Genomic DNA, 13,178 nt, shown 5'->3' on the forward strand with positions numbered 1-13,178 from the left:
TTTAATTATCATCTATATATCATATATTGACAAAAAGAAAAAATTGTGATATGTGATATGTAAAAACGGTGAATATAATTTTCGTTTGGCATTTGATGCACCTAAACGGTGGGCCGAGTTGGTTCGAATTGGGCTTGCTCTAACCCGAAACCCGACTCCGCTAGATGGTGGTTCGCTGACCGTCCGAGCGAAAAGAAACACAAAGGAAAACACAACACGGAGAAGATCGAAGAACAGCAAGCTTAAGATCTACGCAGCCAACGGAGTTAAAGCACAAGGATTCATGACGTGTCATAAATTTTAAAATCCCGCCTAAACCCCCTAATTTCATTTCGTGCGCAATTGAATTTCAATTTAAGCCCCCCGAACTTAATATCTCTGCCTTTCGGCATCTCAAGGCCCCCTCCTCTTACTATCAATCAATCAATCCCACTTATACCTGTCTCTCTCTCTCCCCGCATACGAACCCTAGCTCCAAACCTAACCCTAACCCTAGTTCCAGATCGTAAACTTGTAAGCCCCGTCGTTTCCGGTCAATTTTCATCGAATTTTCTCGTGTTTAGGTTGATTTTTGCTGATCAGATCGTGTGTTCGCAGGACTCGCCATGAAAGGAGGGAAATCAAAGTCCGAGTCGAAGAGAGCTGACCCCAAGTAAGTTTTATTTTTTCATCAGCTTTCGCAGAGAATATGTTCTTTTTTTAATCCATTCCGACTTAAAAGCCCGTTGATCAAGGTCGCTCAGATCTCAGATCTGAAAATTGAATCAAATAAATCTCTGTCTCTCAAGTAATATATATTTATACGATTATTTTTTGCGTGATCGTCTGTATGGTGGTAGGCTTTCGGTGAATAAGAAAGGCAGTGCTTCGACGAAAGCGGGAAAGGCAACGACTAAGAAGGGAAAGGCAGCGAAGGACCCTAACAAGCCCAAGAGGCCAGCCAGTGCTTTCTTCGTTTTCATGTAAATGCTTTTCGTTACCCTCAATTATCTTTTACTTGGTCACTCCGATTTTTACGACTCAAAATAAATGCTTGCCGAGGGAAAAGGGTAAAGTAGGTCTGCCATATGTATAACATGTGTTAATGTCAAAATTCACGTTAAAAATCTTTATATATAAAATGCTATAAAAGGCCTCTAAAGCATTTGGGAAAGAGAAGTTACGCATAACGAACGGAGGATTGTTACCTAAGATAATTTCTATCAATATTTCTGTCTCTCTTTCTAAATTTCCCAACTCGACAATAACAGGGAAGAATTCAGGAAGCAGTTCAATAAAGATCACCCTGACAACAAATCAGTCTCCGCTGTAAGCCTTGTCGATCTATGCCTCATTGGGTAGAGTAGATAAATAAGTGGGTTGTGCTCACGAGTTTGAAATCCGTTCTTGTTAATGTTAAAATCATCAGGTTGGTAAAGCTGCTGGAGCTAAATGGAAGTCCATGTCCGATGCTGTAAGTTGTTCACAGCATAAAAGTCGTCTAGTACTTTGAACCTGTATAAGTGTTATTTTACTAAAATAGTATTTATGATTTTAGGAAAAAGCACCTTATGTAGCAAAGGCTGACAAAAGGAAGGTTGACTATGAGAAGAACATGAAAGCTTATAACAAGAGACAGGTAGGTTCTTTAAAGTTGATAGATTTGTGTCAGTGTGTTGTGAATCTTTGTAACCTGTGAATGAATGATTTCTATGCTTGTTTTGCCTGTTGACTCAGGCTGAAGGTGCCACTGCTGCAGAGGAGGAGGTTGAGTCTGAGAAGTCAGTGTCTGAGGTGAATGATGATGAGGATGGAGATGAAGATGGCAGTGAGGAGGTTTGTTGGAATTAGTTGATACTGATTATGTATAATTAGGTTTGAGTTTTATTTTACTTGATTATTTTCATTTAATTTGCTTGCAGGAAGATGATGACGAGTAGCAAATGGCATGAAGTATAGGATAGTCATTTAGGCTGTCAAAATGTTTGATCATCCCATGCCAATGGTTTGGCGGTGGATCTTATGTCTAAACTTTTGCTCCCTTTTATGAGGAAATATATCCTTCCTCCCATGTCAATTTGTTTTGCCCTTTCAGAAAAATGGGTAGTTATAGATTGGAAGCTGGCCTCTATTTGTACTTTTTATTTGAATTCTAATGATTTAGCAAAGGTGTTTTTATCTATTTAGGTTATTGGATGCCTGTCTCCATGATTTAGCTTTTGATGATCATTCACTGTTATTTATTTCTATTTTCTACAATGTTTTTTGTTCTCCTTTTCCTTCATTGATGTAAGGTTGATTGTTTTTTTGTATATATTCCTTATGTTTATGTGGAGTTTTAGCCTTTTTTTCTCTTCCTTCTAAGGTTCGGTTTGGCTGTATAAAATTATCATTTTATCATTACAACTTTATCAAATTTTCATATAAAATATAATAAATAATTCATTTTTTTAAAATTTTTCAAAATATTTCATATTAAAACTCAAAATTCTCATATCAAAATTTTTACTTAGCAAACTGAACCTTAAATGACTTGAATCTGATTTTTCAGTAATTTCTTGTATTTAGCGCTTCTATGCTAGTTTTGTGGAAGATTTGGAATGGTATGATTGGAAAAATTGCATGTATGTCATTTCTTAAGATTTTAGGTTTTGCTATAAATGTTTGTTTGTTCCAATTTGATAGAAGTGTGGTCTTTTTAGGTTTCTATATGTATTTCTGCATGAAGAGAATACATGTGGCTGACTTTGATGTTCTGATGGCATCACTGATCCTAATTGGTACTAAGGTTCAGTTGCGAATCCACGTTCTAATGTATTTTTATCTTGCCAGTCCGTAGTTATGTATTGTGATTGATTTAATGAACATTGCTCTGGTTTAGATTTTATGGTTGTGTGTGACTTTGAATTGTTTTGGATTCCTTAAGGTATTCAGGGTACTTTTTTGTGTTATTATGGTATGTCAACAGAATTTTTGATGTTCCTCTTGTAGGAGAGTTTCTAGTCTTCTTTAGATTTTCTTACTTTTTGATTATCTAGGAGTTTTGTTCCAATTTGGTCCTTAGGTGCTATAATTTCACCGGTATTGATAATGGTACCTTCTATGTTGGTGTATATTTTTTTATAAGTTAGGTAAAATCGTATTTAAAGTTCAAAGTGGGAGCAACCTAAGTTGCTGGAGAATTGTGTTCCTGTCAAAGGCACCGCATTAGGCATTATTGAATCATCTTTCGAAGTTAGATTCTCAAGAGTTCCGATGTTAAATATAATGTTTGTTAGAACTCGGATCCTGTCAGTCAGGATCACGGTAATATTTTACTATAATTGGTTTGGCTGTATTAAATTTTCTTGCTAATAGGTGGTGTAGCGTGCGTGACCTTATTGTCTCTTTGACTAATTTGTGACGGTGAGCCATAAATAGATAAACACTCCTCAGCAATTGAAATCTTTTCTTTATTTAAATTCTAAAATGAAAAATTTACGTAGATGGTGTTATTTGAGCAAGGGCACAATGCATGCTACCTGTTTTATATGTGGCACGAATGAATGAATGAATTCATTTTGTGTTTTGCCATATTTTATATACTCTTGTGGTATTATTCATCAGACATTTGATTAATATTTAGTTTTTAAGATGATAAATTCAGGATGTTATATTAACATGATGGGATGAATATCGGTGAAATAATGCAATAGCATATAGTATTTTTGTTTCCTTCGTTAATTAGTTGTTGTGAGGTAAACAATTAAGATGTCTGAAAGATATTATACGAAATTTTGTTGTCTATATTTTTAAACAAAAATCTGAGCACATTTGATCATTGTCGAACCACAGACTGCATTGTCCTTTTGCGAAATAAAGTCAAGGTGTTTGGATTAAGCAGTGCTTGTTCTGCGGTCTACAATTATTTTACGACCCGTCTAATGTCTATCACGATCAAATAAAGGATAAGTAATTCAAATACGTACATACGTACATATGTATTCTATTGGATTAGGTATGGCCTTTTCATATGTAATCGAGGATATGTATTCTAGCTTGAATACACACGTACACGTGTGAACATAGCCATTCACATTCTCGTTTTTGCATTGACTTTAGGTCTCAAATTTAGTTTTTTTAATTTATACATTTGTCGGTTGTTGAACTTCACAATCAAGCCTCTAAATAACCCATTTGACTAAAAAATTAACAGGTTTCCACGCAATAAATTAACGTTGGTTAATTAAACAGCATATGAGATCATAAGAGCATCCATGTTGATCTATGCACATATATATATATATATATATATTTTTTTTTATTTTTTATTTTTTTAAGAAGAGCCGGCAGCCACCCACATAGCAGTCCCGTCCCAAATTTATTAATGAGCCATCACTTATGGCGGAGGAATACCGTGGTAACATCATGACACTTGGGGGCTTACAAAATAATCGCTAAGAAAAAAAGACCCAAAACCAAGTGTCCAAACAAACCAAACCAAACAACAAAACAAACAAAAGACCAACTCTAACAGGCCTAAAAAACAAACCAACTCAACGTAAACAACAGAAAAACCAGGACCCAAACCAAAGCACCTGCAAAACGAGAAGACATCATAAAATATGCAAGAATAAAAACAAAGAAAACGTACCAGGACTACGAGATGCGCAAGTAGGGGAGACCAATTCTGTCCATACGAAGCAGACCACGGAGCTGATCGGGTAAGGAATCATTAACAGACCAGTCCATATTTAAACCCCCAGCTCCCTTTTTGGCTAGAAAGTCGGCGACTACATTACCTTCACGAAAAACATGTTGCATGCGAAACTCCATACCGCCCAAGAGACCCCACAATTCCTCCCAAAAATCTTCTAGGTACCAAATATTACATTCACCCTTAGTACACCAGCGAACCAGCAATTGGGAATCAACCTCAATCTCAACCCGACGAAAGCCCAGCTGATGGCACCTCCTAACCCCTTCCAACAAACTACGCAACTCAGCAAAATTATTAGACCCCTGACCCAAGAAAACCGAGTAAGCAGTATGCAACCTACCAAGGCTGTCACGAATAACCCCCCCAGCACCAGCCGGCCCTGGATTCCCTAAACTACTACCATCCGAGTTAAGTTTCATCCAATCTTGTGGTGGCCTCTTCCATCTAATCACACGAGTATGCCTAGGCTTAGGATATACAACTGGGATCTCCAACCTTTTCAGAATAGCCTCATCATGGGCAGAAATCCTAGAGACTTTCATAAATAACGACATAATCCTTCGAATCCACAATTTGATAACATGCCAAACTGACTGAACTGAGTCCACTTTTTCTTCAACCCGAGCTTTGCAACGTCTATCCCAAAGTCGCCAAGAAACAATGGATGGTAGAATACCAAAGATAGACCTTAACTGAGAAGACTTACCCGCACGACGAAACCAAAAATTAATTTGCTCCTTCCAAGTATGGAAAACACCCATATGGACACCTAAATGGGTCACCGCCAACCTCCAAATACATCTGGCAAATTCACCAGTGCAGAGTACGTGGTTTAAATCCTCCATGTGACCCCTGGCACAACAATTACATTTAGAAACAAAAGGGATGCCAATATTCATGATCTTCTCATCCACACTCAAACAATTGTGGTACGCCTTCCACATCATAATAGAAATTTTCTTGGGGATATGAGTATGCCAAATCCAATTTGCCCAAGGTAACGATGGGGATCTCACACGGATACAGTCCCAAGCACTTCTAGTATTAAAATTCCCATTATTATCCCTCGTCCAAATAAGGATATCCTGACCATCCTTCCTAGTAGCCAAAAACTGAAACAAATCTTCGGCTTTTTGTGGACCCACTAATCTTTCCAAGAGAGAAATATCCCAACCATTCTCAATCCTACACTCCTTGACTCGAAGCGAAGGGCTTTCAAGAACCGGCAACTGATCACCAATAGGGCCCCCATCCGCCCAATTATCATACCAGAAAGAAACATTTCCTTCTTTCACAAGCCACTTAGAATTATTTAAAACCTCCGGGATGCAATGCACAACAGCTTTCCAAAACCTAGTTCCTTTAGTAGGGCTCAAAAGGGATAGATGACTCCCTTGCACATACTTGCCTCTAAAGAACTCTGCCCATAAAGAATGCCCCTGAAGAAGATTCCAAGCAAATTTCATATGTAAGGCCCTCTGAACCTCCTCAAAGTCCCGAATACCCAAACCGCCTTCCTCTGTAGGCTGACAAATATGTTTCCAAGCCACCCACTTCCTCTTACCTTTCCCTTCAAAATCACCCCAAAAAAAGGAACTCATAATCCTGTTAAGCGCCACGTAAACACCATGGGGAACATGAAGAACAGCCATAAGATGAGTTGCCATGCTCGATAAAACATGACGTAAAAGAATAACACGACCCCCAGTAGAGAGCAGTTTCATTTTCCACCCTGCAACTTTCTTATTAAATTTACCAATCAGGTCCCCAAAATCACAAACCTTCAGACGACCCATCACAATAGGAACACCCAGATAATTAAAAGGAAAGGAGCCTTCTGAGAAACCAGTCATACGAAGAATAGAAGACTTTCTTGGATCAGATATCTTTTTAGAAAACAAAATAGCACTTTTATTTTTATTAAGAATCTGACCTGTCCAAGTCTCATAAAGATTAAGCACCTCCATCAACCCTCTCATAGACTTCTTCCCACCATTAGCAAAAATAACAATATCATCCGCATACATAAGGTGGGAAATAAGGGGGGTACCTCTAGCTTGAGAAAACCCGACAATCTTGCCATTCTGAAAAGCATGCTTAAGAAGCCGAGATAGCGTCTCTTGCATAATGACAAATAAATAAGGAGAGAGTGGGTCGCCTTGCCTCAGACCACGCTCGCCCTTAAAGAAACCCAAAGAGGTGCCATTCATCATAATAGAATACCAAGGTGAGGAAATACAAAGGTTTATCAAAGCGCAAAACTGAGAAGAAAACCCAAAAGAATCTAGCACATGAATAAGAAACCTCCAATTTACTCGATCATAGGCCTTGGACATATCAAGCTTAACCAAGACATTTCCCCCATTAGTGGTTTTATTAATAGAGTGGACCATTTCCTGCGTAAGACTAATATTTTCAAAAATGCTACGACCAGTATATTTGCATAATATGAGTTTAAATTCATCTATATTGGATCATGCATCTTTAAATATTTATATAACCATAAACAGTATATTTATATATTTGAAGATTTACTATTCACTTTTTAAAATATATTTTACTCATTCACTTTCAAAAAATATTTTATTCAAATATTTTACACATTTGAATAACAAACCCGTGCATTTCTCTCACAGGTTTTGAATACATGTATTGGGTGCTAATGGAATTTATTTAGGTAATAATTACATGTATTAATCCAATACATGAAAATTGCAAACTTAAAAAAAAAGTAAAAAAAAAATAATAAAATGATAATATTTTATTATTATTTTATCTTAAACTTATATAAGTAAATGTGAAAGTTTTACTTATATGATAAATTAAATCTTTAAAAGATGTGATTTTACATATACATATGTATAAATGAATGTGGATGTTTTAACAAAACAATTTTTATGCGATTATTTTCCAAGATATGTTGAGGCCACCCTTTTTCATCTTCATATTGGATTAGGTATGGCCTTTTCATAACTAACGGTCAAGATGATCTCTCTAAATTCCTAATTACATCTGTTGAAAGTTTTTGCATCGGTGATTTTTAACTGATATCAGAAATGCATTTATTAGCAACTGAGAAATCAGAAATGTTTACCAACCTATCATGTTGGGAGGGAAGATAGATCCTAGGAAATGGCTGACAGTGTCGTTTCATTACTCCTAGAGACTCTCAACCAGCTGCTAGACCAAGATTCTGATCTGCTTTACGAAGTTGGGGATGCGATTAGATCGTTTCATGCTGAGCTCAAGTCGGCAAGTGGCTTTATTCGGAACTCTGAGGGCCAAGGGAATGCCGAAGCCGTCAAAGAGTTGGCCAAGAAAATCAGCGGCGTTGCTTACAGGGCTGAGGATGTTATCGACACGTTGGCTGTCAATGTCGCAAAGCAAAGGACCAGAGGCGAGTTTGGGAAGTTTATTCATGTGTTTGGCCACAGAAAAATGCTTCAAGATGCTGCGAAAAGGATCAACAACTTCACGAGGCAGGTCAAAGAAATTTATGGTGAGAGGGTCTCAGAGGGCAACCAAATCGCCGATGCTAGCAGCGATTCATTTTTAGCCGGTGAAAGGAGCACAAAAAAGGAAGTTTATCGGCCAATCTTTCCCAAGGTGGTTCAGACTCTGCTCGACGAGCTGGTGAAGGGAGACCGGCGGCGTAAATTTATTTCAATTGTCGGAGAGGCTGGCGTCGGAAAGACTGTTCTTGCCAGAGAAATCTACTCTGATGTTTCTGTTCAGGGTCACTTCAAATACCGTGCATGGCTACACGCATCTCAGCACTGCAAAGCTAGGGAATTGTTGCAAGAAATTTTAGAGCTTTTTCGGCCGATGTCTACCGGGGAAAGGCAGGGCATGACAGAGGCACAGCTGCAAAAGAAGCTGTCGGAGTGCTTGAAAAAAAACCAATATCTAATAGTCGTGGACGACCTGCGGAAAATAGAAGGGTGGGACATGGTAAAGCAAGCCTTTCCGGATGATTCGAATGGAAGTAGAATCTTGCTCACTTGTCGCCCTGAGTATAGGGATTCAACTGGAAGTCAAACTATCTCCCATTTTCTTAGTCCGCTCGATGATGCAGGGAGTTGGGACTTCCTCCTTTACGGTCTCTTCCCTTCAGGAATCTGTGCTCCAAAGCTGGAAGCACCCGGAAAACAGATGGCAGAAAAATGTAAGGGGTCACCACTCTCCCTTTCATTTCTAGGTCGTTTGTTAGCAATGCAGCTGCAACATGTTGAAGCATGGTACAAATTAGCAAATTATTTGAACACATCCTGTATTCAGGGTAGCCTGCACAGCATAGACCTGCTTCTAAGCTTTGTCCATGAAAATTTACCCAATCACTTGATCCTTTGCTTTCTCTATTTTGGTATGTTCCCAGAAGGGGCTGAGATCCCAGTAAAGCAATTGATCCAATTTTGGATAGCCGAAGGATTTATTCGGAAAAAGGGCAGTAAAAAGGAGGAGGATGTTGGGGAACAATACTTAGATGAGCTCATCAGTCTAAATTTGATTATCCCTATTTCAAGGCGAACAGATGGTGGAGTGAAGACATGCAGCATCCATGATCTTTTCCGGAAGTTTTGCATTTTCAAGGGTAGAGAAATGAATTATCTTGAAACAACCGAGAGTTTGAGTGATGCCCATGAAAATACAAGAAGGCTATCCATTCAAGTTTCTTCTATGAAGGGTATTCTCTCAAAACTCCGCCACCGTTCAGGAGTTCGTTCTTTCCATTTTTCTGTCCAAGATACCCAAATTGTGCTTCCCGCTTTCCGGTGGAATGCACTTTACAAAGGTTTCAAATTACTGAGGGTGTTGAACCTGGGGACGGTGGATGTCTCCGGAGTTCCCAAGGAGGTTGGAAGGCTGATTCATATGAGGTACCTGAGGATAAGAGCTCCAGGCGTCAGGCATATTCCTTCCACCATATGCAATCTTCTTAATTTGCAGACATTTGACATGAGAGAGTCTAGCTTGAGCTACTTGCCGGATGGGATTTGGAGGCTCCAGCAACTGCGGCATCTATACTTGTTTCTACTGAGTAGTTTACCTGATCATCGGGGAGCTGATGAGAAGTCTTTTGTCAACCTCCAAACCCTGTCTTGCATACGTCCCCATAAAGGCATGAAGCGCCTCATGGTGAAGTCCAAGTTCCCGAATGTTAGGAAACTAAAAATAGCTAGCCAGAAGAAGGAGGAAACAACTGATTTCCTTGAAAGCCTCGACCATCTGTACCACCTACATTCACTCAAAATTGTTTCAGCTTCCAAACTTCCAGACCCAGATGCATTCCCATTGAAACTCACCAAGTTAACTTTTCAGGGCGCCTCTCTGGAGGAAAGTTGCATGAAAACACTGGAAAAGTTGCCAAATCTTCGCGTGCTCAAACTATTGCAAGATTCTGTTAGTGGAGAGAAGATTGATATCAGTGCAGGTGGATTTCCTCAACTTTTAGTCCTCAAAATGGTGGAACTGAAAATAACTGAATGGGCACTAGGGATAAACGCAATGGGAAATCTTGGACATCTAGTCATCCATAAATGTGATCTGTTGAAGACGATGCCAGGTAGCCTTTTGAGCTTGGATACCCTGCAAGTACTGGAGGTTATTTTGCCTTCTGCAAATCTGAGAGAGAGCCTTCAACAGTTTGAGAATAAGGATGGGCTGAAGATGAGGATAACTCCACAGGCCATGTTTTGATGCATCATCTTGAGAACGTGCTGGTTTTATTTTCTTACACATCTGATGTTGTTAAAGTTTCCATGCACTCTCTCTCTCTCTCTCTCTCTCTCCCCAGTATTGGGCAAACTTCTTCAGGCATTTAATGGAGTTGCGGTTTTGGCCCAATCTTCTCTCATGAAGCCTGTTCCATTAGTTGTTAGAAGTTTAGAACCATATTATTTTTCCTTATCGGTTGATTTGATCCTGTTCAGTTATTGTTATTGTTCATTCTTTTAGGATGAAAGAAAGAAGGAAAAGCTTTTGAATTAAAATTAACTAGTCGCAAATCCATGCCATGCACAGGAAAATTAAGTTTATTAAATGAAAAAGACCCAATAAGTTGAAACATTTTACAATAATGGAACCTTTTAAAGACTCTCGATGTTAGCATTTTGGTCTAAAAAGTTTATATTGAGCAACTTGATCTTCTAAGCCGTTACTCTTCTTTATTTCTTTCACAGATTTTATTTGAGGGAAGAGAAGAACAAAGCAGAAAGACATAAGTAGAGAACGTTCAAAATATCCTATGAACATAGTCTACTTTTTATTCGTTCAATGTGCTTTTATAATTAGCTAATCACATATCTCAAAACATGTCATTCTAATTAGGACTACAAAATGAACATACTAATCGACAGGCAACTCGAATCGAATATTAAATGGGATGTTTATAAATATAGAATTATGCTCGATTATTAATAGATACAAACTCGTATAAAGCTCGACCGGCTTGATTAATGTTCGTGAATAAACTTGTATGAAGCTCGACTCGACTCGACTCATGAGCTCGACTTATATATATTTATATATATATATATATATATATATATATAATAGCCAAAAGTTAGATATATATATATATATATATATATATAGATATAATTTTTAATATTCATAATTATCTATATAGACTTAGTCTTACTTATAGTCCACTACATATACTATATATAAATTTATAATATTAACTTCTAGTCTTATAGAACTAGAAGTTATGATGAATGCATGAGTCCAATAAATATATAACATTTATAAGTTTACAAGTTATGATGAATACATAAGTTTTATACAAAAATAATATTCTACAAAATATTTTATATATAAGTTTTATATATGATAAATATATATATATATATATATATATATATATAAAGAACAAAAATTCTATTTGTAGTAATTTTTACATATTCTTTTGTGCACTCTAATGATGCGATTGATTGTATATTAAAAAATAATTAATGCAACCAATTATATCAGTGGAGTGCACAAAGAGTACACAAAAGTGAGTGTACATAACATTACTCTATAGACTATAGTTATACTTATTATACTAAATCACTATAACTAATACTAATAGTATAATATAGACTATATATTAGACTATAGTTATAGTTATACTAATATAGTTATACTAAATCACTACAACTAATACTAATAGTCTAATATTAATACTATTATATGGTTATACTAATCACTATAACTGAATCAGTATAATCTATAACTTTATATATTTAGTATCATTGTATTATTATAGTGATACTTATCACTATAACTAAATCACTATAGTCTATAACTATGTATTAAATGTATTACAAATATATACAAATATAATTATCAACCAATGGGATGATGACAACTATTAAAAGGATGGACAACGCTAGAGCCACCATGGGGAGCTACTGTTAGTGGTTTTAATGTGTTTTTTTAGTCTTTTTATTATATATATTTTTATCATCTTTAAATATATATTTTTTTAAAAAAATATTCACAACATTATTAAAAAATATTTCTTTAGTCACGAAATAAATTTTTTTTTTATAAAATAAATAAAAAGACCAGTGGTGGGTAGTTGGGAGCGGGGCCTTCAACATTATTATAATAGCCCTGCTACGTAAAGTCGCCAGATACAGTTGCCGTGCAGTTGACTGACATCAGCATCTATTAAAAACAAAAAAAGAAAAATCTCATTTACCGTCTTCTTCCCATTTCGTTTAAAGAAAACAAAAACAAAGTTCATCGCTGCTTCTTCCCATTGCAGCTTCTTCCCATTTAGTCCAAGCTATCCATCGAGAAGTAGTGGATTCTGTGTTATTTTTTTATTTTTTTAATTCTCTAAAAACCATTATGTGGGTTTGAGCTGATGATGTCAGTTGGCGTTTGGGTTTAAGCTTAAATGAAGCGGAAGAGAGTTTCAATTGTTTGGCATCTCTTGAAGATGGAGATTCGATCTGGGCAGTCCGTCTTTGGCTATGGCTTTGGGGTTGGCTATACATGGCCTTACCAAGAATAGCTTTAAGATTGTAATTGGAAGAAGATGAAAAAAAATCAAACAAAGTCTAAAAAACAGAGGAAAATCGAAAGTTTGCCAAAAATTCTATGATCGATTTTACACAGATCTATTCCAAAAAATTTTCAAAAAAAGTTTCAATACATGATGAAAAGAGAAACAAAACATTCAAAAAAATCTCCTACCCAGGAAACCCACGGTGAACAAATTAAAGAGCTCACCCAACGTCCCTCCTCCTTCCTAACCCAGAGAACTCTAATCAAAATCTCCAGAGCCACTTGAATGCGTTGTTTCTCTTCAATACTCAAAATTTATGGTCTAAAAAAATCACCCCTTTCTTGCTGCTTTCCCCATCGAAAGTCTCCTCCTAATCATCATTCTTCACATCTCGATCAATACCCGAAATGGGTTTTCCTCTAACACGAACGGATCCACCAAGAACCCCTCTTCTCCTTGCCGACCACTACGGTCACATGCCAGCCCAGTGAGCCAATCAGT

General features: G+C 37.0%; 2 protein-coding genes across 2 annotated transcripts; both read left to right on the top strand.

Annotated features, from left to right (window-relative positions):
- The first annotated feature begins 350 nt into the window (after positions 1–350).
- Positions 351–2,170, top strand: LOC122318072 (HMG1/2-like protein). The gene is made up of 8 exons (XM_043135205.1): positions 351–513; positions 598–652; positions 840–962; positions 1,251–1,308; positions 1,409–1,453; positions 1,538–1,618; positions 1,717–1,815; positions 1,902–2,170. The coding sequence occupies exons 2-8, from the start codon at positions 606–608 to the stop codon at positions 1,917–1,919; spliced, it is 471 nt and encodes a 156-aa protein (XP_042991139.1). The 5' UTR covers positions 351–513; positions 598–605; the 3' UTR covers positions 1,920–2,170.
- Positions 2,171–7,633: 5,463 nt separating this feature from the next.
- LOC122318073 (disease resistance protein RPP8-like) lies at positions 7,634–10,607 on the top strand. The gene has a single exon (XM_043135206.1). The coding sequence runs from the start codon at positions 7,811–7,813 to the stop codon at positions 10,373–10,375; it is 2,565 nt and encodes an 854-aa protein (XP_042991140.1). The 5' UTR covers positions 7,634–7,810; the 3' UTR covers positions 10,376–10,607.
- The last annotated feature ends 2,571 nt before the right edge of the window (positions 10,608–13,178 follow it).

Source organism: Carya illinoinensis, chromosome 8, assembly GCF_018687715.1.
Source record: "Carya illinoinensis cultivar Pawnee chromosome 8, C.illinoinensisPawnee_v1, whole genome shotgun sequence".
NCBI lineage: Eukaryota > Viridiplantae > Streptophyta > Magnoliopsida > Fagales > Juglandaceae > Carya > Carya illinoinensis.